The sequence below is a fragment of the Gopherus flavomarginatus genome, chromosome 8, assembly GCF_025201925.1.
Source record: "Gopherus flavomarginatus isolate rGopFla2 chromosome 8, rGopFla2.mat.asm, whole genome shotgun sequence".
Lineage (NCBI taxonomy): Eukaryota > Metazoa > Chordata > Testudines > Testudinidae > Gopherus > Gopherus flavomarginatus.
In genome coordinates this window covers 108,112,674-108,139,445 of record NC_066624.1, presented here as the reverse complement: position 1 = coordinate 108,139,445, position 26,772 = coordinate 108,112,674, and the positions used below count along the sequence as shown (strand labels likewise).

Genomic DNA, 26,772 nt, shown 5'->3' with positions numbered 1-26,772 from the left:
AACTTATTATAGTCTCTTAAAATATTTAAATAAAACATAAATGTGCTGAATCCATGAGCCTCTCAAAAACTTTGACTTGAAGGCTGCTTTTCTATGTAAAGAAAGAATCAGGGGAAAAACATCTAACTTTGGAGGTCAAGCTTTATACATCTGGCACAACAGGTGTGTACTGTATTTAAAGGCTTGTTTTGCTTAATAAAAACAATTTTTATATATGCTGTTTTGTGTGTTTAATTAAATTCCAATTACCAGCCTAATGAAGTGTGACACAAATCATGAGCAAAAAGTTAACTATCTAGTGAATAAATAATATATCATTCACCATTTTCTAACATACTTAAAATCTACAGTTAATAAGAATCTGAAAATATGAAGAGATAATTGCTTAAATAAATGTATATAGTACACCCTTCTAGGTACCAAAAAGATGTACCAAATCTCTATTCAGTTGTAAGTTAACATGTTTCAATGGTCATATCTACCAGTGAGAATGCACCTTTCTTTAGAAAATAACTGAAGTACAAATGGAGAAGCTGATTAAAATTGATGATTGAAATTGCCTTATCCACGCTGCTGTATAGAAGTGCATGTTGCGGGTTACTTAATGTTTCCAGTATCACACAGAAGGCCATAGGAATGCTGGTTACAGAATCCAAATATCCCACCTTTTAGTCCCCTATATTAAGTATTAAATCATGCTGCTGCTCCTTTTGATTGTCCATTAAAAATGAATCATTGGTTCCAGTTTGTGTTATCGAAGTGCATAATTGCTATTCTCTACATATTTGTGTAGTTTTTATGGAATTTTCTTAATTACGGTACGTCTCTTTATATTGGTATAGACAAAGCTTTGAAAAACACTTCCTTATTGAGAGTGGTGCACCATCTTTGAGATTAAATCTACTAAGAACCGATTTATTCTTGTTGAAGTCACTTTGCTGATGTTCTGGTACAGGTTTCAGAGTAGCAGCCGTGTTAGTCTGTATCCGCAAAAAGAACAGGAGTGCTCCTGTTCGTTCTGGTACAGAAACATCAAGTAGCTAAAGCTGCCCAATTAAACAAACACCAGAGAAGTGAAAAGTCTATTACTTCATTAGCAAACAGCAAACGTTTCCTGCTCTTAAGTCACATCTACCAACCAATCCGTATCGTGTAGGAGCACCTGGATCTGAAGTCCAGGTTCTGTGTCTGGAACTGGATAGATGCCAGCAGTGGCCACAATCGAGAAAGTCAAGTCCATGTGGAATGGGCCAGGTCGTTTTCTTTAAGATTTTTATAGCTGAAGTAGTAAGCATTCAGTAATTGTTTCTTCTTTCCATCCCGTGAGGGAGAATTTTTTTTTCCAGTCAGGTATTTTTAAGATTTGAAACTCTGATATATTTTCATTTGCAAGTGGATATTGCATCTTTAATTGCATTCCTTCTGGAAGGAATTGCAGTTTTCCATCGTGACCAGCGTGTACCTGGAGAAAGTAATTTTGGATCTGTCACCACTAATAAGAATCTGATGGCTGTAGAGCCGCTTTGGCCACCTGTGAGTGTCATGGTAATCTGATTGTACGAGGACATTTTGAGGGGTTGTTTTTAATAAGTGAGACCATGAATGGTTGCCAGATACATCTGACTACATATGAGAACTGTTCAAACAGATCTTTTAGAGAAGGATGCGAATGCCACAAGTGCTGAATCTAATTTGCTGGTAATAACATAACTAATTTGAGAGGTGCAGTAAGTGCCTAATTGTTTAAGTAAAGCTATTACCATTTTGGTTTGTCAGATAATTGCTGAAAGGAAAACAAGGGGATTATAACAGAATTAGACTGGGTTCTTGCTGCTGAAGTGTGTTTTCACTGTAAGATAAGCTTATGAAGTATTGCCCAAGCTAACATAGTAAATCTTTCTCAGAAAACATGACATTTCAGAGGGTGGAAATATTGACTGGCCATTGGATAACCACTACAGTAAATGGGTCAGAATAATTCAGTTTTGGTTTGCCATAAGGCAAAGAGCTTCTTCCAACCCCCGCCCCTTTGTGCAAAAGCCACCTTCTTTCAGATCTTTTCTCTCTTTTGAGAATGGCCTCTGTAGTTCCCCCATGTGTGGGGGTGCTCACCTCTGCTCCAAACTCTGGTCCCTTTAGAACAACATTTCCCAGTAGGGCCAAATGAACACCGCCTGGTGCCAATGGAGCCGAAAGGGGCTGTTAGAACAGACCGAATGCCAGTTCACGTCTATGACAAAGCTGCCTACAGCAGTACTTCTGTGCCAGGTCCTCCTTGGATCTTGGCAGTTCTAGCCCTCTCATTGCGTGTCTCCTTTCTTCAGCCACAAAGGAATCTTTTTAGTGCAGAAGCCTGGGATCTGACAGGTCAGCCAGGTGGATTTTAGATCTGTGACATCCACTCTGCCTCAGAGGATAATACTACGTCATCCAAAGTGGCTAGAGGTTTGCCACTTTGGCCATCTCCATGGGACACCTTTGTGCATGTGTCTTTGTCACTGTTGTCCTTTAGTCCATTTGGTGTGATCCTTTTGGCAGCAGCCTTCTTCTGCCTCACATTGGCCAGCTCCTGCTAGGAGGTTCACTTAGAAAAGCCTGCATTTTTTGCTCATTTTATCCAAGAGCCCCAGGGCACCATGTTCCCATCTCATCCCTTCTCCTGTTTGAGAAGCATCATCCCCACTAGCAAGTATGCCTTTCAGATATAGATTCATAGATTGTAGGGCTGGAAGGGACCTCGAGAGGTCATCGAGTCCAGTCCCCTGAACTCATGGCAGGACCAAATACTGTCTAGACCATCCTAGAGATGGAGATTCTGCAACCTCGCTAGGCAGTTTATTCCAGTGTTTAACCACCCTGACAGTTAGGAACTTTTTCCTAATGTCCAACCTAAATCTCCCTTGCTGCAGTTTAAGCCCATTGCTTTCTTGATCTATCCTTAGAGGCTAAGATGAACAAGTTTTCTCCCTCCTCCTCATGACACCCTTTTAGATAGCTGAAAACTGCTATCATGTCCCCTCTCAGTCTTCTCTTTTCCAAACTAAACAAACCCAATTCTTTCAGCCTTCCTTCTTAGGTCATATTCTGTAGACCTTTAATCTTCTCTGGACCCTCTCCAATTTCTCCACATCTTTCTTGAAATGCAGTGTCCAGAACTGAACACAATATTCTATTTGAGGCCTAACCAGCGCAGAGTAGACTTCTTGTGTCTTGTTCACAACACACCTGTTAATGCATCCCAGAATCACGTTTGCTTTTTTGCAAGAACATCACACTGTAGACTCATATTTAGCTTGTGGTCCACTATAACACCTAGATCCCTTTCTGCCCTACTCCTTCCTAGACAGTCTCTTCCCATTCTGTATGTGTGAAATTGATTGTTCATTCCTAAGTGGAGCATTTTGCATTTGTCTTTATTAAACTTCATCCTGTTTACCTCAGACCATTTCTCCAATTTGTCCAGATCATTTTGAATTATGATCCTATCCTCCAAAGCAGTTGAAATCCCTCCCAGTTTGGTATCATCTGCAAACTTAATGAGCGTACTTTCTATGCCAACATCTAAGTCATTGATTAAGATATTGAACAGAGCTGGTCCCAAAACAGACCCCTGCGGAACCCCACTCGTTATGCCTTTCCAGCAGGATTGGGAACCATTAATAACTACTCTCTGAGTACGGTTATCCAGCCAGTTATGCACCCACTTTATAGTAGCCCCATCTAAGTTGTATTTGCCTAGTTTATTGATAAGAATATCATGCAAGACCCTATCAAATGCCTTACTAAAGTCTAGGTATACCACATCCACCGCTTCTCCCTTATCCACAAGACTCGTTATCCTATCAAAGAAAGGTATCAGATTGATTTGACACGATTTGTTCTTTACAAATCCATGCTGGCTATTCCCTATCACCTTACCACCTTCCAAGTGTTTGCAGATGATTTCTTTAATTATTTGCTCCATTATCTTCCCTGGCACAGAAGTTAAACTAACTGGTCTGTAGTTTCCTGGGTTGTTTTTATTTCCCTTTTTATAGATGGGCACTATATTTGCCCTTTTCCAGTCTTCTGGAATCTCTCCTGTCTCCCATGATTTTCCAAAGATAATAGCTTAGAGGCTCAGATACCTCGTCTATTAGCTCCTTGAGTATTCTAGGATGCATTTCATCAGGCCCTGGTGACTTGCAGGCATCTAACTTTTCTAAGTGATTTTTAACTTGTTCTTTTTTTATTTTATCTTCCAAACCTACTGCCTTCCCATTAGCATTCACTATGTTAGGCATTCCTTCAGACTTCTCGGTGAAGACTGAAACGAAGAAGTCATTGAGCATCTCTGCCATTTCCAAGTTTCTTGTTACTGTTTCTTCCTCCTCACTGAGCAGTGGGCCTACCCTGTCCTTGGTCTTCCTCTTGCTTCTAATGCATTGATTAAAAAGTCTTCTTGTTTCCCTTTATTCTTGTAGCTAGTTTGAGCTCATTTTGTGCCTGTGCCTTTCTAAGCTTGCCCCTGCATTCCTGTGTTGTTTGACAATATTCATCCTTTGTAATTTGTCCTAGTTTCCATTTTTTGTGAGGCTCCTTTTTATTTTTTAGATCATGCAAGATCTCATGGTTAAGCCAAGCTGGTCTTTGGCCACATTTTCTATCTTTCCTACCCAGCGGAATAGCTTGCTTTTGGACCCTTAATAGTGTCCCTTTGAAAAATTGCCAACTCTCCTCAGTTGTTTTTCCCCCTCAATCTTGATTCCCATGGGACCTTACCTCTCAGCTCTCTGAGCTTACCAAAATCCGCCTTCCTGAAATCCATTTTCTGTGTTTTGGTGTACTCCCTTCTACCCTTCCTTCGAATTGTGAACTCTATGATTTCATGATCACTTTCACCCAAGCTACCTTCCACTTTCAAATTCTCAATGAGTTCTTCTCTATTTGTTAAAATCAAATCTAGAACAGCTTCCCTCCCAGTAGCTTTTTCAACCTTCTGAAATAAAAAGTGGTCTGCAGTGCAGTCCAAGAACTTACTGGATAGTCCATGCCCTGCTATGTTATTTTCCCAACATATATCTGGATAGTTGAAGTCCCCCATCACCACCAAATCTTGGGCTTTGGATGATTTTGTTAGTTGTTTAAGAAAAGCCTTATCCACCTCTTCCACCTGGGTAGGTGGCCTGTAGTAGACTCCTACCACGACATCACCCTTGGTTTTTTTTACCCCTTTTAGCCTAACCCAGAGACTCTCAACACTTCTGTCTCCTATGTCCATCTCCACCGCAGTCCAAGCATGTACATTATTAATATATAAGGCAACACCACAGTATTCTCCTATTTTAAAATAGTTTATTATCCAAGCTGTTTTTTCAAACTTGTTTGTCAACATGACATCCATTGTGATTTACCCTTCACAGAATACTATTGATGGGTCAATTTAAGGTCTGATGATCTGGGAGGAAAAGGAGGTTACATTTTTAAAAAGGAGAGGGATTTTTTTTTTTTACCCCTTTCCCCTTCTTCCTTTCACAAACTCTTCATAAAAATTCCTCTTTGCTCAAACTCTTCTTAAAAATTCACCATTGGGCAGAGCATAAGTCTGAAGAACTTCATCCCAAAAGGCAGTTTTGAGGGAAAAGTTATGAAAATGAGTGCATCAATATGGGGATAGCAGTTGCTGCCATGTGACTGCTAGTATGCTCTCACCTAACGGCAAAATGTTCCATGTATGGAAGTTTGCCAATCTGTGAATGTACCCTTTGGATGGCAGTGCACAGCAGTTACCTACAGAACTGTCTGTAAACATAAGGGCAATCCCCTGTGTTCCACATTAGCTCTGAGTTCTGAGACAGATTTCACTCACGTGGAGCTGACTGACTTCTCTGTACTCCTGGCAGCTGCAGCCTTTCCCAGTCTGAGACGGCTCACCATTCATCCATCGTGTCACCAGCTCCATTGGTGGGAGCCTCGTTGGACAGATGGGCGTCTTGTGTGGGCCTGTATCTCTGCTTTAAAAACTCTGTCCTGGAGCCTTTCTAGTCTACATATGAGCATTTTTGGCATCCTGCGGAACACATTCTTCAGTCATGTATTACTTTTGTATCTTTCTCTTGTTCCTTTTAAGAAAAGACCAATGACAGTTACTTTCCCTTAAACTCGCAGCCAGTGGGCTGGTCCTTTCTGGAAAACAATATTCTCCAGGACAATCCAGATCCTATGTTAAATGAACATGTCATAGGTAGATGGGAGTTTCAACACCAGGGGAAAAATGAGGAGTTTCTCCTCCCCTAGTTATACAATAAAGGTTGTGTTTACCAAATTAAAGATTGCATTAGCAGTTTGTAAATACCAGATGCACTAACATGTGCCTCTTACCTGTGATGGATACTTGCATGTTGTGAAACTCAAAACTAAAATTTGGTTGGCAATTGGCTTAAAGATTCCTGGTATCTGGTGAAGGAAATTAACAGGAAAAAATAGTAAGTGGCTATTGGTCATATGAAGTGAAGTGATTACTTTTCTCAAGGCTTTTTAATACCCCATGGCTGTGGCTGAAGAGTGTCAGCTAGTGAGATGTGGCTTCAATTTCTTTTTAGCCCACGAAAGCTTATGCCCAAATAAATGTGTTAGTCTCTAAGGTGCCACAAGTACTCCTCATTCTTTTAGGATAAATCTGTATTTTATAACTCTGCATACGGTTTTTCAAAGGAAATTAAATATTAAATGAATGTAAGTACTTAAAGGACTATTTATATAATGTTAAGTTAATGACACCAACTAAGAAAAGCCAGGAAATTCAAGCAGTTTTTTTTTTAAGTTTAATAAATAGAATGTATTTTCCACTATTTTGTTTGTTATGGCTGGTATAGATGTACTTGTAAAATGTGGGTTTATTTTGACTTTGTTTTGCAGATGTGCACAATAAGTGAACATATATCTGTTCTTCATTGTGGCCTGGAGAAATAATATATGACATTTATTGCTGGGGTATTTTGACATTCAGTCAAATTTGTTCCCTTCAATTAAAACTTGTCCTTGAAGTTTGGATTAGAATTGACAGCAAAAGACTAAAGCAAATTGATGATGGAAGACTTACTTAAGTAACCTCTCTCTCTCTCTGTGTTTCATATAGAGAGGGATGCAGAGAGCAGTTGTGCACGAGGTGCGAAGCAAGATGATGTCTCCAAGGTGAACAATCCAAGGCTTCTTCAGGAGAAGTTTCTTCAAAGGACAGCAAAGGTAACATCTCATTGGAATAACAATCTATCTTTCATGTCAGAAGGGCTTGAACAGCATTATGCTCTGAAATAGCCCTGCCTTTGGCCTCCCTGCAGTCTTCTGCTAGTGTTAATTGAATTCAATTCCCCTGTGTAGGAATATTTTCTTCACAATCTGATAAAAGCTTGAGTACTGTGTCATTTTTGCCAGTTACCCTGGTTTAAAATGAATTTGTTTATTATACAAAATGACTTAGCAACATTCAAAAAGGGATTGGACATTTATATGGATGCCAAGAATAGTGAGGGTTCTCATAATTAATGATAGCAGTTTTGGAAGGGATATTAAACTTCATGTTTAAGGTGCTGTCTAACTATTAATAGACAGGATGAGATCTATGTAAGGTCAAGTTATCCCACGCCTACTGCAGGGTTGTCAGAAACATCTGGTTCTGGCTACTGGACTAGATTGTCCTCCGATCTCAGCCAGTATAGTGATTCCTACAGTCCAGATTTCACTAGGAGGTGAATCTTCAGCCCTTCTAAAAGGATTGCTCTGAATAAACCCAGACAATTAGCGATAATATTTCTGCTTGTATCCAGTGATATATACCCTGGATGAATGCATTTGTGGAAAGTGACATTTAATGGGATGCAATATATTATTATTATCTAAGCCATTTCGTATAAAGCCCTAACTCTGGAGAAGCACAGGGAAAAAATTTCTGCCAAACTCCCCACAGTGGGCCCTTTCCTGTCCCGTAGTTAGCACTGGATCCAGAGAGGCACTGGTTTTGGACTGATGAGTATACAAGTGGAATATTTTACAGAAGTGACTTGTGCACTAATGTACTGCCGCTTCTCGTCTGGTTTTGTTCAATAATTAAAAAAAGTGCCTTAAAGAGTGAATGCTTGACAGACACATAGTTCCACCATTGCCGTGAGCAAGATGGCAAGCTTTGTTTGGCTCAAGAAATCACTTTGTAAATGGGCACTGTTTAAATAAAAGGGGGGGGCAGGGAATTTCCAAGATTTTCTGCTATGCCCCTGTGCTTTCCTTTCATCATTATTCTGTTAACAGGAAATGAAAGTTTCTCTGACAGTGATAACGTCGAAATCCTATGATTGTTCTAGGTGGTCTGTATCTTGGAGAAGAAGCATTCCAGAGCAACTACAGGCTTCATCAAACTGCTGGCAGACAAGAGCAGTGAACTCTTCAAGAAGTGTGCCATGTTCTCACCCATGGACCACCGAGTGCCTAGAGCCTATGTGTCTTTGGCAGACTGCCCTCCAGACTTCGTGAGCAGGCCTGAGGACTACTCCAGTACGCTCTTCATCTGTCGAATTGTGGATTGGAGGGAAGACAGCAACTTTGCAATAGGGTATGTGGCTACTAGCAGATCTGGAGAAAAAAGAGGTTTCTCTTCTGGACCCCTAATTTGACTTTAGTTGGTTATGTGCTACAAGCACTTTAGAAACACAAGACAAATATCTTGCTGCTAGTATTCTACAGAGTGGCCCCCTGCCATGTCTCAGGATAGCTGCATGCTGGTTAAATATTATGGCTCTTGGCTATGTAAACTTCTGGCTTCCTCTGGTGCTGCCAGATAAATAACTAATCTCTGCAATGTGCTAGGGTCCTCGCAGGGCAAAGTCATGGGAGACGGGAGAGATTCCAGAAGACTGGAAAAGGGCAAATATAGTGCCCATCTATAAAAAGGGAAGTAAAAACAACCCAGGAAACTACAGACCAGTTAGTATAACTTCTGTGCCAGAGAAGATAATGGAGCAAATAATTAAAGAAATCATCTGCAAACACTTGGAAGGTGGTAAGGTGATAGGGAATAGCCAGCATGAATTTGTAAAGAACAAATCATGTCAAACCAATCTGATAGCTTTCTTTGGTAGGATAACGAGCCTTGTGGATAAGGGAGAAGCGGTGAATGTGGTATACCTAGACTTTAGTAAGGCATTTGCTACGGTCTCGCATGATATCCTTATCGATAAACTAGGCAAATACAATTTAGATGGGGCTAATATAAGGTGGGTGCATAACTGGCTGGATAACCGTACTCAGAGAGTAGTTATTAATGGCTCCCAATCCTGCTGGAAAGGTATAACAAGTGGGGTTCCGCAGGGGTCTGTTTTGGGATTGGCTCTGTTCAATATCTTCATCAACGACTTAGATGTTGGCATAGAAAGTACGCTCATTAAGTTTGCAGACGATACCAAACTGGGAGGGATTTCAACTGCTTTGGAGGACAGGGTCAAAATTCAAAATGATCTGGACAAATTGGAGAAATGGTCTGAGGTAAACCGGATGAAGTTTAATAAAGACAAATGCAAAGTGTTCCAGTTAGGAAGGAACAATCAGTTTCACACATACAGAATGGGAAGAGACTATCTAGGAAGGAGTATGGCAGAAAGAGATCTAGGGCTCATAGTGGACCACAAGCTAAATATGAGTCAACAGTGTGATACTGTTGCAAAAAAAGCAAACGGGATTCTTGGATGCATTTACAGGTGTGTTGTAAACAAGACATGAGAAGTCATTCTTCCACTCTACTCTGCTCTGGTTAGGCCTCAACTGGAGTATTGTGTCCAGTTTTGGGCACCACATTTCAAGAAAGATGTGGAGAAATTGGAGAGGGCCCAGAGAAGAACAACAAGAATGATTAAAGGTCTTGAGAACATGACCTATGAATGAAGGCTGAAAGAATTGGGTTTATTTAGTTTGGAAAAGAGAAGACTGAGACGGGACATGATAGCAGTTTTCAAGTATCTAAAAGGGTGTCATGAGAAGGAGGGAGAAAACTTGTTCACCTTAGCCTCTAATGATAGAACAAGAAGCAATGGGCTTAAACTGCAGCAAGGGAGATTTAGGTTGGACATTAGGAAAAAGTTCCTAATTGTCAGGGTAGTTAAACACTGGAATAAATTGCCTTGGGAGGTTGTGGAATCTCCATCTCTGGAGATATTTAAGAGTAGGTTAGATAAATGTCTATCAGGGATGGTCTAGACAGTATTTGGTCCTGCCATGAGGGTAGGGGACTGGACTTGATGACCTCTCGAGGTCCCTTCCAGTCCTAGAGTCTATGAATCTATATAATACAGGTTATCTATCTCAAGGAGCTTGCATTCTGAGCTGTGGAACTAGGTGTAGCTAAGCAGAGAAACTGACTGGCTTAATCATTATGCTAGCTGGCTTTCCGTGCTATATGCTCCTTTTCATCAGAAGATTTCAGTCTGCATCTTCATTTTATTCCTGCTTCTTGTTATTGTGAAGGATGCTCTGTCCAGCAGTGCAGGGGGAATTCTTGAGGCTCCGTTAATGTTTTCTTTCACTGGGCGATCAGTGCTTCTCTTATCTGTCCTTTTGATGTGCAGTATTGTGCGTCCTGATTTGGCTACTTCAGTAGTTTCCAAGATGTAAAGGGTGTTGTCAGGAAACCAAACTGAAGAAACATTCCATGATTGTCTTGGTACATAGTGGTTTCCTCTGTGACTCCGCTATGACTTCAGTAAGAGCCCTGGGGAGCTGGTCGTGTAAAATCTTGATGATTGATGATTTCAACTTTAACAAAATACATTTGTTTAAACACTGAAATAGAATGAAACCTGTGAGAGGCCCCCAAAGAGGCTGGTAGTTTTCTGGCCTTTTCTTAATGTGACTGCATAACCCTGCCAAATTAATGGAGAGGGACCATGGAGGGGGCTGAGGTGTTATTTTTGGTTTGAATGGGTCTTCGTGGTTAGCAGGTGACAACAACTCATCATGTACTTGGCTTTGTATACTTTTCCAATGTACCTGTTAAGCCAGAGAACAAAATTAAGAGCCTATGATTTGTTCTCAACTCCAGCCTGGGCTCTGTTGGCTCAAGAAATAGCACTTTCTCTCTCTTGTGTCTGTTTCGCTGTCAGTAACATGGGGGGAGCCATCTTTCTGTAAAAAATTTTGAGATCTTTGAATGAAGATCACTTCATAAATGGACAATATTTAAAAATCATTATTGAGAGAATAGAAGGGGGCGAGAAATATGGTATTCACTTGTTTTTCCTTTTTGGCTAAAACTGGATCCAGAGTGATGTTTTGACCTTTTTTCTTTTAAAGAAAAAGGAATATTAGTCCATTGGATGTGATCATCTCGTGGACTCTCTCCAGAGAGTAATGGCAGAGGTCTTGCAGAATCAAGCAAACAGTAATATCGCTAGCCAAATGTGTCCGTCTTGAATTCAGTTCTTGCTCAATTAATCTATAACATTATGCTTGTGTGTGGAGGCTGGCACAGTACTGTGCTCAATGACAGAACATGAGAATTGCAGTGGGTGAACAGAATTTGTTTTACCTATTGTAGACTGTGATCAAAAGATTCATGTTTTTATCTGTAAGTGCCCCCAAGTCACCTCGATTAACAATTATAGAGAGTCTTGTAAGAAAGTCTGATAAGGATGACTAAGGGTCTATGTTAGAAGGACCTAGACTGAAGAGGAACCAGTAGGTCTCGTCTCTACCTTCTGCACCGCACCTGCCTGACGGGAAAACTGTCTTAGCGGGTCTGCAAATCTCTTTCTCCTCCCGTGGATTCTACAAGTAACTTTCTGTAGGTGTTGCCAAACTCCCATCGGTACAACTCTCTCCTTTAGCTCATCCTGCATTTATCCCCAAATGAACTTTAAAAAAAAAAATGGCCACTACATGTTGGGAAGTATAGCTGAGATATTTCTGAAATGCACCATCCTTCACGAGCAACATCAAGGTTCCCAAAATGTTCTCTTTCTTCATGGTGACTGTGTGTGTCATTGGACCCATAAAATGATGGGTGAGCTAGGGGACTTGGCAGAGGACATTGTGAGCTGCTGCTCAACACTCCAAGTTCAAATGCCACCTTGAGATTTGTTGTTACGCATTGTGGGGAAAACCTGGCAGCATCCTGGAGGTGAAAGTTTGGGGAGGGGGTTCATTTTTGTGACTCTTGAGTGCCACCTGGTGGTCAAAGGTGAGATTCTGTCTCCTCTGAAGAAGGCCGCATTGTCATGCTGGAAGCGTGTAGTTTTTGTTTTGTTTGGAACAGGTGGAGAGAGAGAGAGGAAAAAAAAAAAGGAAGGAGAGACTATGATAAAATGGATACAGATACATATGGAGATGGTGATATCCGTGGGATGCACAGGGATACCCACAGCTCTGCTCTGGTACACACCTTTCCCACAGAGTAGTATTTGGAGTGATATTACTGGAGTGAAATGGCATTAAATTTTCTCCACGTCAAGCAGTGGTTAAAACAAACCAGCCTCTAAGCCAACCTTTCCCTTTCCAGACAGATGAGAGACAAGTGTCAGATACAGGTATATTCTAGGGTACTTGTGTCCTTGTGATCCAAGCCAGTACCTGTAATGTTAGTAATGAACCTTCGCCACGGTCTGTGACCTGTCACTTTCTCACTGCTGCTGTCTGTTCCTTTGAGACTGGCCGAGTGAACTCCTATCTCCCAGCCCCAGTATGGTGCTGGGTGAGTCTATTAAACAATAGCAAAGTAAAATGTTAAAGCAGTGGCTTCATCTACGTTAGCTTTTAGACACGGAGACATGGGCCCAGATGTCTGTATAATTCAGTTATGCAGTGGTGTTGTGACCATGTCGGTCCCAGGATATTCTCTGTATAATTCAAGGTCTTAAATGTTTGTCCGTCCAAGTGACAATAGTTGTCATGGAATTTAAAATAAAATGTAACCTTGCAGTCTGCCCTTTCACTTCTTGTAGTTGCTTCCAAAGCCAGTGTAGTGTTTTGAGTTCCTGGAATCTTTTTTATTTCTTTCAAATCCAAACGTATTTAGATTGAAGGGAAAAGACCAGATTGCCATAGGGAGCCCAATGCCCGCAACAAGATGAAAAGCATCAGTGTTTGCCTGTTCATTCTTCCTATTTATGCAGGATTAAGCAGACTGATGATGTCACAATTAGAGTCACAGAGCAGAGGAGGCTCAGGCCATGTCTACAGTAATGAGCCTACAGCAGCACGGCTGTACTGATGCAGCTGCACCACTGTGAGATGGCTCGTGTAGCCTCTCTATGCCGACGGGCGGGAGCACTCCCTTCAACAGAATGAAACTACCTCTACGAGTGGCAGTAGCTACGTGAGTGGGAGAAGCTCTCCCGCCGACATAGCGCTGTGCACATTACCACTTATGTCACTCAGAGCGGTGGTTTTTTTCACTCCCCTGAGCAACATACTTTTTCCCAATATAAGTGGTAGTGTAGACATGGCCCCAGGTAGAGGGTCATAGGAATTTCCAACCATGGGAGAAGTTTGATAAACTAAGGCTATGGCCAGGTTCCAAAATGTCTCCAATAACAGGAAAACCCAAGATGTGGCCATGTGTTATGGTAATTGAGTACTGGAGTCCACAGATCCATGCAATAGTCTGAACAGTCTCCCCAGAGTCATCTGAAGTGGACAAACCAAAGCTTTTGAAATAGTCTGTCCTGTACTGGCCAAGTCCTTTAGTTCTGGTCCCTGTGATTCAGGAGAGTAATAGAGAAAGATCTGTGCACACAGACCATCATTTCAACCCTTCACCCCTTTCCTCAATTTAGGCTGAGAGACCAGAGAGATGCCAGTCTGTGGTAGGACAGGTGAGATGCTAGAGCAAGTGTGATGCCTTTACTTTGTCAGGACGAATAAGTAAAAAATGGAGAGTGTTGATTTGAGTTTTTTTTTAGTAGCCAGCTGGTTAAGGAAGAGAAGTTACATATGGATGGCAGGTGATGTTATTTGAGCCAATATTGCCAAGCCCATTAAACCAAAGCACCTTCTAAGGGTTGTGTGGAACACTACTCAACAATACAAGATTGACTTCAAGTGATCACTAAAAAATCATACCTTGAATCACCTCTCTTTCATGACACAATTCAGTGTTCAGCGACTGAGCCCTGCAGCATGTAGTCAAAACATTTTGATCTTCTCAGACTTTCAAGCAAGGGAGGTCTATATTTTTGAAAAGCGATATCCAAAGACCTTCTAGATGCTGCTGGAAGTGGTGCTTATGATTTGGTTGGGGGCCCCCTTTATGCTGTGGCCAAGTGTGAGGGGTGCTGGCCAGTAACTCTAAGATGAATAATTACAATCTTCCTGCCTAAATTTCTACTGCAGTTTCAGCCGAGTGTGTCATTCTTCCATTCTCTTTCCTAACTGTTGTGAAGTTCCTTGCAGCACACCGTTAAATTGTTGCTGCATTTCAGAAATGCAAACAGCAATCTCTTGAGAGTATTTGTATATCAGTTTGTAAAGCCCTTTATTTTACCTGAAAGGATCCCAGGACATAAGATTGTTATGAATGAGATTCTTTTCTAGATCGGGATTAAATATGGTTCTTAAAGGCAAGTGGAAGTGATTCACCATCATTTGCGCCTTTTCAAATCTGACTGAGACTGCTTGTAAACACGGATGTTTTGGAGAAATACTTTTTGGACGTGCTGACATTTTGCTGCCCTCTCCCCAAAACGGTCAAATGCAACAGATTCCCTTTCACTGTTTTCCATGACAGGATATTACCCCTGTCCCTAACGTCAATGGAAGGGTATTAGAGAGCTCTCTGGAGAGCTGTAATGCCCAGCCATTGATGACACAGAGAGGAAATGTTAAGTCATTAACAGTTAAAAAATGTTGACTTTGAAATTTTTTTAAATGTCTGGAGGTCCAGTTTTGCTGCGAGTACCGAAGAGTTGGGCAGTCAATGTTTGGCTGAAGCTGACTCTGTCATTTATAAGCCTCTTGAGCTATTCTTGCTGTTCCTGAAGGCAATGCAGCCCCTGGAGTGAATTACAGCGTGGTTTTCGCTCCAAGGCTTTCTATTATCCTATATGTGTTAACCTTGATCTGTTGGATTTTGCTCTGATGCAAGTCATCCTGTCTGTGTGACTGCAATATGGCCCCAATTAAAATCAGCTGTGAACTTTTTATTTCAGGGTGCTTGAGAAATGTTGCCTGGAAGATAGTACATCACATGTCAGTTACTGTTAAGGATATGAGTCCTGTATCAAACCCCTAAGTATTCAAAATTCCATGTGATCCTTACGGATCATAATCTAATTTCAGTAAACTATGCACGAGGGCATGGGCTACAGAACCTGAGCAGAAAGGCATGACATGAAAAGGTGGTTTCTTGTGACTTGAAAAACATACCAGAGTAGACACTAGAGGCTTGATTTTTCCACAAGTGCTGAATCCTTGCAGCTTTCGCTAGAATCAATGGGTGCAGCAGGTGTTCAGCTCCATTGAAAATTAAGTACTGAGCCATAATGGCATTGGAGGAAGCGGAAAAGGTTATACTTCCAACACCCCTCCCCTGTTTTTCCTCTCCTCTTTAATCCCTCCTTGGCCAGAAGGATGTTGTTTGAAGGACAAGACACTTCCTCCTTCCCCCTTACAGGGTTTAGTGCAGGGAACAAGGAGTCAAACCCAGGACCTAGGCTTGAACTGCCTGTGTGACAGCACGCTTTGCAGCCCCTAAACCTGGGGTGACCAAACATCCTGATATTAGGGGCTTTGTCTTACAGAGGACCCTATTATTCCCCCTCTGCTGTCCCAATTTTTCACATTTATCTGGTCACCCTAAGTAAATCCTGTAAGTTCAAATCTCCCTGTACTATACAAAAGACGGAACATTAGATGATAACTTCTATGTTGTATAGTTGCTGCTGCAAGAAAGAAAATTATGTCTTGTTTAGTTACGTTAAAATAACATTAAGGATCAGACTGAGACAAACATGTTGAAGTTGAGAAGTCAGGCTGGATGCCAAGTGTGTGTGTGTCTTTGATACAGCTTGGACATAAAACTGAATCAGTGAAGGCCAATATCTTTTATCGCTGCTTTATTCGTCCAGAGAATATGAGCTCTACAACTTAATACAGAACAAAGTGCACAGTCCTTTGTAGCATACTACATAATCTGAAAGATTTATTATACAGCCCTCCTTAGTGCAAAAAAGAGATAACATTACCTACCCCTTATAAAGATGAGTTTGCATGTACTGTGCAAATGAAGTCTATTTTATAAGTTTATGGCACAGTTGAAACACTGGGAACATTCTGCATATCCAAATTACAGGTACGCAATTTTTTGCCTGTATTAGGAAAGTAATTAGTGCCTGTTTTCGTTCATTAAAATTAAAGCAGAAGGATTAGTATCATGGCAGCTTTTCATACATTGCAGAAACCTTGCTCACAGAGGTTGCATTCCCTGGCATTATTGTGTCTACCCTATCTTGTCAATCTTATTCTGATTACCATCTACATGTATGTGAACTAATTTCCTTGGGTCAGGGTTCTAGACTCACAGACTGTAAGGCCAGAAGGGACCATCATGATCATCTAGTCTGACCTCCTGCACATTGAAGATCACAGAACCTCACACACCCACTCCTGTAATAGACCCCTAACCTCTGGCTGAGTTACTGAAGTCCTCAAATCATGTTTTAAAAGCTTCGAGCTACAGAGAATCCACTAGTTACACTAGCTTTTAAACCTACTATGATCATGGGGTCAGTAAAAATCAGGGTACAATAGGGAAGAGGCCCCTCTCTTCTTTTCATTTTTCCACCTAACTCTTTTACTCTCCATTAGAAGCTTTCACTAGTGACACCTCTAATTCCACAGTTTGAGCTTTTAACTTTTATATATAATCATCTTTCAGGTGTGGAGAGGGGAGGAGATGTGTATGGTGTATTGTGTAGGGGAAGCTTGCTAACTAACTCCAGCCCAAGTAATTATTGTGGGCACTAGCCATCACTGACTGTAATGTAATTAAATCCATGATAACTTGTCCCACTCTTTTTCTGCATAACTGATTTTTTAAAAGATTTTTCTTAATAAACAAAAATGAGAGAAAAGTAATTTAAAAGAATGTAAAAGAATGCAATCAAGTAGTTTGATTTGATGATAGATGAACAGCGTGACAGTGGGTCTATGCAGAGAACTTAAGAGAATCTTGTCCCCTTTGCCTCTAAAGCGCCATTTGCCCTAATGGTGTTGTATTAAAACAAATAAAAATACGAGCCTCACCTGATCCACAGAGCAGTGTAGGATATATGAAGGACAGAGTCTAGGACTAAGTGTCACATTTCTAGTCAGTTAGGGAGAGTGTTGCTTTGTCACTTCACTAATGTGGAGTCCCACTTAGTTTCTGTGCCATTTGCAGATAAATCTTTGTATAAATGAAAGATGGTTAATGCCAGAGCCTTAGGAAGTACGTTTTGTGAGATGTGCACTGGAGCGGAGGGAAGATTTCTGGAGGCAGGCTAGACAAATGTATGTAGAGCTCCTCATCAAAGATTGTTAGAATGTGTCACACAATATTGCCTTCATCTGTGACTCCCGACCAGAACTTCAGCTCCAGGAGGAGAGTCCAGAGGCTTATGCTAGCCAGAGGAGGAGAACTAGATCACTGGGTGTCCTCAGGTCTTGAAAGAGTCTGGAAGATGGTTTGAAATAGGTGCATAAATTCTATACTTGTAAGACAGAAGAGAGGGTATTTGGGCATGTTAACTCCTCTGTCTATGGAGGCCATCAATTTTATTCCTGTTCAATAGCGATTTGATGGCTCTATGAATTTGCTCCATTTCCAAGTTTTGAAGTGGTCCATGGAGGGAGGGACAGGCCTTTCACAGAATCATAGAATATCAGGGTTGGAAGGGACCTAAGGAGATCATCTAGTCCAACTCCCTGCTCAAAGCAGGACCAATCCCCAAATGGCCCCCTCAAGGATTGAACTCACAACCCTGGGTTTAGCAGGCCAAGGCTCAAACCACTGAACTGCCCCTCCCCCTTTAAATGGGCTGAATCTGTTTGTTTGTGACTGCAGCAATCTGCTGGTAGAATTGTGGCACAAGCTGAAGAGGACCCTGTGCGACCTTCAGCTGAATTCGCTTTTCCATTCCAGGCCTTCAGTCCCAGAGGATGTTCACCACGAAATAATAGTGGATCCAGTGGTTCTTAGGTGACAGAAATCTTATAACTTAACGTCCTTGTGCAACGCATAGGCATGTTAGCACTCTGACCTGCCCGCAAGTCTTAGTTCTCAGTCTTTTGGCCTTTTCGGGTCTGAAAAGCAGTGTGTGCTCAGCTCTTTGAGAGTGTTGTTTAGGTAGTGCTATCTGAGACCAGGCTGGGAACCCTTGATGAACAGGTCCAGGACAGTGAGATCACACTCCCTTTCTTTATGGCTAGACGAGGGGGTGATCCCAACGTTCTCCTGTTGTTGTATGGGGCACTGTGTGAAAGAGGTTGAGAACCATTGATCCATAGAACTGAAGCAATGAGGTGGTGTGACTCAAGCGGGCACAAGCTTTGGTCCCCGCTCCTGGGGTCATGTAGTAATTTTTGTTGTCAGAAGGGGGTCGTGGTGCAGTGAAGTTGGAGAGCCCCTGATATATATGGTCTCCTTAAATGAGATGCACCAAATGCCAGTAGCATGGAGTCTGACTAGTATTTTACATCATCCCCAGCATACATAAGCCATGATATTGCCCTACTGCCTTCCCAGTCTTCCACCACAAGTCAGGAAGGTGGATTAAATGGGTGAAACTATATCTGCTCTTGATGGCTCAGTCATGGATGCTGCAGCAGGCCTCTCCAGGGACAGAACTCTTGATGATCGGTTTCTAGGTACATACTAAATAAAAGTACCCTTTCTTTCTGCTTCCATTCTGTAGGCAAATGGCCAAAAGTCTTGGGCAGGCGGGTGAGATTGAGCCTGAAACAGAAGGGATCCTGACGGAGTACGGGGTGGATTTCTCTGACTTCTCCCAAGACGTTCTGGAATGCCTTCCCCAGAGCCTGCCCTGGGTCATCCCACCCACAGAGTTGGCCAACAGAAGAGATTTAAGGTAACAGCAAACCCTCTCTGGTCTCAGGGTTGTTCTTGTGTTGGTGTGGTTTTTTTGCTTCACAGGTGTTGTCTCGTCACACCATTCAAAGCCCCTGCCTTCCTAAGTTACACCTATGTTAGCTTGGCAAGCAGCCCTGCTCTTCGAAAAGAAAGAAAACAGCCAGTGGTTTGGGGAAGCATTTGGTATAGCAAAGGGTATTTTCGTCAAAAGAACTATTGAAGACAACATTAATACTGAGATAAAGAATTTAATCCCTGGCATCTAATTGGAGAGCTTTCTTTTTTGTCTGGAGTGCTTTAAATACTTTAGTGATAGTTTTTGTAACAGTGTTTCTCTGATGCATGGGATTTTTATTTATTTATTTTTTTAGGACTCACACAAGTTCCCAGTGCTTCTTTTTTTCCCCAGTGCTGACAATAATTCTAGGTTCCATGTAAAGATGTTTCTAGTATATGAATTCTCACTGAACTGCTGGTAACGTACCTAAAACTGTCTTGAGTTTTCTGATTTGTTACACTGAAGCTCAGTCACACTCAGAGACAATCCCCTGTGCTGCCTGGGTTGTTTGGTTGTGGCTTTTTTCAATGTTTCGAAGCATTGGCAGTTTGCATTTTAGGGACATGGTGCGTACTGTCTGATGGTGCTTCCCTGCTGATTGTTACTAAGGTAAAATGTTGGCATGGTTTTGATTCCTAAAGGCAGAGGTTTCCATTGTCTGTGTTGGTGTAAAGGCATTTGTACCCACAGCAAGTTCCATTCCCTCTTAGCATACTTACGTAGTTCCCATTAAGGGTAACAGATTGTGTCCGGGGGAGGATAGACACCAGCATTAAGTATCTGTATCTGGAGTCCAGAGTTGAAAGGCCAGTACACAACACATATCCAAGTCTTTGGGCTGGGATAGAGGTGGAAAAAGAAAGATGATTTAGCAGTTGGAAAAGGAGACCAGGGCCAAGTTTGGGTCCTTTTCCTGATTCTGTCACTGATTTACTGTGTGGCCTTTGGCAAGTCACTGTGGGTCACAGCCTGTGTGAAATGGGGATACTGTTGACCTCACAGCAGCATTGTGAGGCTCAAATTATGTCTGTGAAGTTCTCTGTATCCTTGGATGTAGGTAATTATGTATTATGTTAAGATCAGAGCTACCAAAGATTTCTCTCCCGGCTTTGCATAAGATTAAATGGTTTTCTCTTAAGCCTGATTCTCCACTCCAGTGGAGCAAAAGCTGGCATAGTCTGTTGAAATCAGTGGAACAACATTGGTATAAAAGTGGTGTAACTCAGTGCAGAATCAGGTTCCTTATTTGCTAGTGTCAGACTTCAGATACTGGATTTCAGATTTGGAATGACTGAAAACACAATGGTACAAGATGTCACTCCCCCACAGGCATTAGGCTACAGGGTGAATGTCACACGAGTGTTCTTATTTTTGGGCTCTTGGCTACACATCAGCGAAGGGAGAGCAGTCTTCTTCTAATTTTTTCTGCCCTAGCAGTAATGCTGTTGCAGGCAGATGAGGAACTTGACTTGTCTCGGATTACACAGTCATTCTTGGAAACAAATTCCAAATGCATTTCTTGGTTTTGTTACTGAATTTTTACAGTGAGAATTCTCAAGGCAGTCGGCACCCCATACTAGCTTTGCAGCTTGGCCATTTAAATCCTTCTCTCTGATTAAACTGGCTGTCTCTTCATAGAGATGGTGAACACTGCAAAGTAACTTTCCTTCTGTTTGCTCAAATATAAACCCTTGCTGTCAGAGCTTCCAAAGTAATTCCTTATGTTAGTCTCGTATGAATATGTTCAATATTAATTACCATATTGCTGCTACTTAGTCTCCTAAACACATATGAATCTAGTATGAAGTTTCTGTGCTTGGATATGAAAGGTAAATTATATGGGAATCTTTCTATTAGCTTGCTTTTTGATAGCCTGAGAGTGAGAGTTTGACAACTCCAAAAGAAAATGATTTTTTGTTAACAAAAGTAATGTGGGACCTACCTAATTGGAATCCACTCCTCTTTCCCCTGCATTCCACTTCCCTGCCATCAAAAAACACTCACACCATTAAGTGATAGGTCTGGGTGTCTTCTCCTCTGGTGGCATGACCCATTGCCCCTTGAGACAGGTGCTGGCAAAGGGGGTAGTCATAAGACTTTTAACCTTCCATCTTGGTGGTACTGACTAGCTTTTGGTACTCTCTTGGCAGCCAGTATGCTGTATATTGTCAGCACAGTACAATGCTTGACCTGCACGTGTGCAAATTAGGCACCGACAAACATATATGCAGAATTGCATACATTTGAACTTGAGCATCTGTATGCACATATTGTGACTATGTATGTTAGTATTTCCTTGGTCTCGTTTCTTTGCTACATAGAGAGTGATTTTCACTGAAGTTATGGTATTATTTATAATATCATATGACTGTACTGTACTGTAAGTCTTCATCTATGCTACAGAAAGAGCCATCTTAACTGAAATGCTTTTAAATAAGATTCATGCTAACACATAACCAGTGTAAACATGGTATAATCCTACACTTTATATTTTAGAGCTTGTTCTAAATCCCTGTCTGTTCTATAATACTTTTTTGTCAATGCTATCTGTAAACCAGTTGTGTGGGCTCTAGGTCGTCCTTGTTAGCATGAATCAGATAAAAAGCTGCGTTAGCCGTACTAGTTTTAGCCTCTAATAGGGCTTGCCATTGCCACTCATTCCATTAGTGTAGAAGATGGTCTCAGTTACTTGACTATTGCTTGGATTCCTCTATTGTCTGATGGCCGAGTGGTTGACAGGGCACTTCTCTTTGGGTTTCCATGACTGAGACTCTTGTGGAGTATTATGCATTACAATATTTCCCCTAGTTCTAAAGGTAACTTTCTGACAAGGTGAAACTGGGATAAATAAGACTCTCTCCTGCTTGAAACATGTCTTTTTAGTCTATACTAATGTAGAAAAACAGTCTCTTCAAAACCATGAGTTACGTTTTTTAATAGGTCTTTGGAGTACTTAGCTGGAGGAATGATTGCTTAGCTAAAAGGAATCTCACGCAAAGGAAAGATTGTGAACATGGCTTTAGGTCAAAAGAAAGCAATGGGTCATACTAATCCATAGAAGATGTTAACACAGATCAGTGTAAAGCAATGATTTTACTAGTCTATGCTATCTTGTAAATATATTTCCCCAGCTTCCTGAAAGTTTCATCTTTACAAAAGGTGTACTGTTACCATGTTTAGGGACTTGCTTTACTGAACTATCCTATATAGACTCATAGACTTTAAGGTCAGTATGCCCAGTGGTCTGTGATGGGATGTTAGATTGGGTGGGATCTGAGTTACTACAGAGAATTGTTTCCTGGGTGCTGGCTGGTGAGTCTTGCCCACATGCTCAGGGTTTAGCTGATCGCCATATTTGGGGTCAGGAAGGAATTTTCCTCCAGGGCAGATTGACAGAGGCCCTGGAGCTTTTTCATCTTCCTCTGCAGCATGGGGCAGGGGTTACTTGCTGGTGGATTCTGTGCAGCTTGAGGTCTTCAAACCACAATTTGAGGACTTCAGTAACTCAGACATAGGTTAGGGGTTTGTAATTAAAGTGGATGGGTGAGATTCTGTGGCCTGCATTGTGCAGGAGGTCAGACTGTCATGTAATCCCTTCAAGGAGATCAGTTTTTTTCCTCCATTCAAATATTTATTTAAAAAGTTTAGAAAGTATTTTAATAGTACATAATACACAAAATCCTTAGACAGTTATAGAATTTCTTGCTTTTATAGGTTAAATTCCCATCTCTGCTACTAAGTCACTGTAGTATTCTGGGCAACCTCTTGATCTCTCTCTATTTCATTTTATTCATTTGTAAAATGAGACAAATATTTCATAGGTGCTGTAACTAATGGTTTTCAAAGGACTTTGAGGTCCTATAATAAAAAGTGCTAGATGATGATGAAGTGTTATCTTTGTGTACTGACAACTGCCATGTTCAACAGAGAGCTTGGATTTTATGGTATTTGAGCAGTATAGTTTATGAAACATGTGTTCCAGAATCTGTAAACACAATTAGGACCAGAATTCCTTTTTTTCCTCTTTTCTTTTTCTCGTTCTCTCTCTCTCTCTGATTGACTGGAACTAAATTCGAAAAGAGGAAAGCTTGGTTTGGTATTTAAAAGAAACATTCAGATTGGGAGAGTCGAGTGGTAGAGGCAAATTCTGAAATTACATACTTCTAGCCATTTTCTGGTCTTGTCCATTGCTTCAGCCTGTAAATTTCATTTCCTTGTTTGCTTTATGCTGAGTGTTTCACCTGTGTAGTACAAAACATCACTAGTGAAAAGAAGAGGGTCAGAGCAAACAAGGAAATTCAAATTTCAGAGGTGGGTGTAGCAGTGAGGGGAGCAGAGGAGGAAACCATTTGAAGAAGTTCAGCCAAAAATCTAAGAAACCTAAAAGCTATTTCTAAGGCTTGTTCCAAATGTTTCTAATTTCATTCATATCTTTTTCTTTCTTTTACTGCTAAACTGGGACAAGAAACCAAAGCCAGGAAAGTCCGATCATAGTGGGAAACAAAAACCTAAATATTGGAGAGAGAAAAAAGGCCGTTCTTTGCAGAGCAATTCTGCCTTTTGCATGTCTCCCATTGTTAGTGTTACTGTGGAAAATGTATCACGTCACTCGTTTGGAAAGCTCTAACCCTCGCTGAACTGGAGATGGTTTATATAGTCTAACATGGAAGAACTTGAGGATATCTATTTCTTTACCATTCGCCTAATAACAAGTGAGTCCAGTGACCTCCGCTGGACCATTACAAATGCAAAACTTGGCTCTCAAAAGTGCTTGCTCTAAATTTTCCAGTTGCTTTCTCTTTTTTCCATTTGATGTCATCCTGCCAGCTAGTGATTTTATTATTATAAACAGGACATTGTATTCACTTTTAAGAAGAAATATGAAGCTGGAGGTAAAATTACAAACTGCAGTTTCTCAGCTGCCAAAATAGAAAACAATGAGCTAAAAATACAGAGCAGAGAAAGAAACACTGAAATATCTGCAGGATGAATTGTCTGAAGAGCAGAAATTTTCATTTCCCACCCCAACTAACTCTCTAATGTTGTCTTGTAAGCAAAATTGCAGCACCGATGCTAATACTGAATATTGAGGGCCCTGCAAAGAAACAATCTGAGGAGCCAGTGCACAGAAGTGAGAGGCCTTTCAAGTTGTCGTTGAACAATTAATGATCATTCTGTTTCCCCATGAGCAGAGTTAATGAAGTGTTGTTCTTACAAATGAAAAGCCCCAACAGTATGACAGAGCTGTAGCTTCACATAGATTCTGAACACAGGCCATAGAACTTCCCCAGAATAATTCCTAGCACATAGAGTTAATATTTTGAGATATTTCAAGGCATGATATCTGTTGACCATAAGTTGTGATGTCCTCAGAGGTACTGCATAGCTACCTACAGTTACTAAGGTTTTGCAGAGTAAATCTTAACAACTATTGCATCTGTCTTTTCTTTGATAAGAGAAGTAGAAAAAGAGGAGGTGCTCTCCCTTGCCTGCATGTTCTATTCTGAACAGGGAGGCTCTGTTCTTAGCACTGTTTGTAATTGGAAACCACCGGCAACAGAACAGTTCCTACATTGCAGTTCTGCCCACTCTTTGTTTCGTGTTTGAGGAATGGTGCAGATAGTAATAAGGATTAGCAGTGTTTATATTAAAGACTTAATATCAGACTCTTAACTGTGCATGCCCAAGTAGATTGTTGGCTGATAAAATTAGAGCTGATGGTAAAAATGGCAGCATTCTGCTCCCAGCAAAGTGTCTGGTGAGTAGGAAGGAGAGGAGACTGTGAGACAGTTGGCTCTTCTGGGCAGGTGAAAGACTTGAAAGGATATAAATCAGATAAAATATCATTAAACAATTTTCCCTGGAGATTTTCCACTGCAGAAAGCTTGCGTTAAGTATAATTAGAGCAAGACTTATCCCACTGTACTAGAATGTGTAAAAATGGCCGGGTTTCTTAAGGAACCTGACAAATGGCTTTTTTAATAAATGTGTCAACATTGCTGCAGATCTGAGTCTGTCATCCTGAGATACTGGAAAGACGCATATGACTAGATTATGTTTCCTTACTCGTGCTGAGCAGCAGCTTTGTTCTGCATGTATCCCCACTGAAATCAGTAGGATGATTTGAGGAGCACAAAGTATTACAGTGGTGATGACAGTCTAACGCATAGCGGGCACAGCCAGTTGCAAAAGACACTGTATCTACTCTAGGTTGTTCTTTACAGTGCCTGTTACCATGCGCTCTCTCCTGCTGTGTTGGGCTAGGGAACTAGTCCCTTCCTGAACCAATGTGAATAAACCAGTATTAGAAGATACACCTGATGGAGCTTAATAAAAACACTTTTAGTGATGCCCAGATGTGTGTTCTTGTCGCAGTGATGTGGTTAAGTTAATTAGCTGACTTCGTCAGACCTTGTTCCCTGTATATGTTGTTTTTTTTCTAACCTGCGCTTTCACTGAAAAAAACCAGTAGGATGGTAGCTTAATTTCTTACTAAATGACATGCAGTTGTTGCTATCACGTGTTGCGACCTGGGGTTGGCATATTGTGCTAGAAATGCGGGGGCTGGGGGGGGTGTTTAACGGAGGCAACATGAGCCATTGGAAGAACAGCTGTACAAGCACACTATTGCATGGGAATTGGTGGATCGTAGGGTTATTTCCCATCAGTGGGCTCTGGTAGCGTAAAGAACAAATCAAAGCTCATTGAATGGGGAATGTTTTGCCCAAGAGGCTTGTCATCACCTGAGCTTTGACGTTATGCATATTGCATTGTTTCTGTACAGCTGAGTATTTTCTGTAAAGAGTAATGCAGGAGTCATGGAATCCAGTCAGTTCGCGTCTATTTGGGAACAGATCCGTTCCTGTCAGACTTTCAGTGATAGATCCTGAGGTTTCAGTGGGAGTTTCAGAGGGAGAAAAACCAGCACTCTAAGGCCACGGTTCTCAAACCTGGGTGTCTAAGGTTATGCTGCTAATTCTGTATTTAGATACGTAATTAAAGTGACCTGATGTTCAACGGAGCTGAGTACTTGCATCTCTCATTGACTTCAGAGGCATGAGTTTGTGTTTTGTCCCTCTGAAAACCAGACCACTTTTGGTGAAATATCTAAATATGGGTTGAAGAGTTCAGGCATCCAGCCTTGAAAGTGTTGGCTGAAACTGGGATCTGTCACCACCATAGAGAAAACAATTTCTTCACAATTCCTGATCAGATGATGCATTTCCCTTTTCATGATGACAGGTTAACCAAAGGCATGACAAACTGTTTGTTGCACGGAGCCATTTTTTCATTATGAGGTCTCATTCTGGTACCCTGGGTATGGAGCCTCCCTTGGAGGATGCGCACAAATGCTGAACTTTTGGAGCAATGAGCAAGGGCCTATGCAGATCCCCACATCTGGTTTGGGAGTTTAAGGACTACCCTGAAAATTCCACCACACCTCCATACCACAATGAGACAGAAAAGTGAGATGTAGTTCAAACATGTGAGTAATAAAAATAACCAGGGGGCTGTAGGAATTGACTTACAGGGAAAACTTAACTGTTAAATGTGTATTAACAAAGAGGCTAGTGGCTTGAATGACGCTTAATGGCTAACAAATATATGAATCACTATGGTGGGATAGGAA

The 26,772-nt window shown here is 41.3% G+C and overlaps 1 protein-coding gene across 4 annotated transcripts in view; it reads left to right on the top strand.

Annotated features, from left to right (window-relative positions):
• DIS3L2 (DIS3 like 3'-5' exoribonuclease 2) overlaps positions 1-26,772 on the top strand; it is a 299,945-nt gene that overhangs the window by 115,440 nt on the left and 157,733 nt on the right. For 3 of the 4 annotated variants that reach the window (XM_050963773.1, XM_050963771.1, XM_050963770.1), the window contains 3 exons: positions 7,118-7,224; positions 8,337-8,584; positions 18,909-19,082. In XM_050963773.1, the coding sequence (XP_050819730.1) occupies positions 7,118-7,224; positions 8,337-8,584; positions 18,909-19,082 (529 nt within the window). The remainder of the gene's footprint in view (positions 1-7,117; positions 7,225-8,336; positions 8,585-18,908; positions 19,083-26,772) is intronic. The other variant, XM_050963772.1, reaches the window with a different exon arrangement.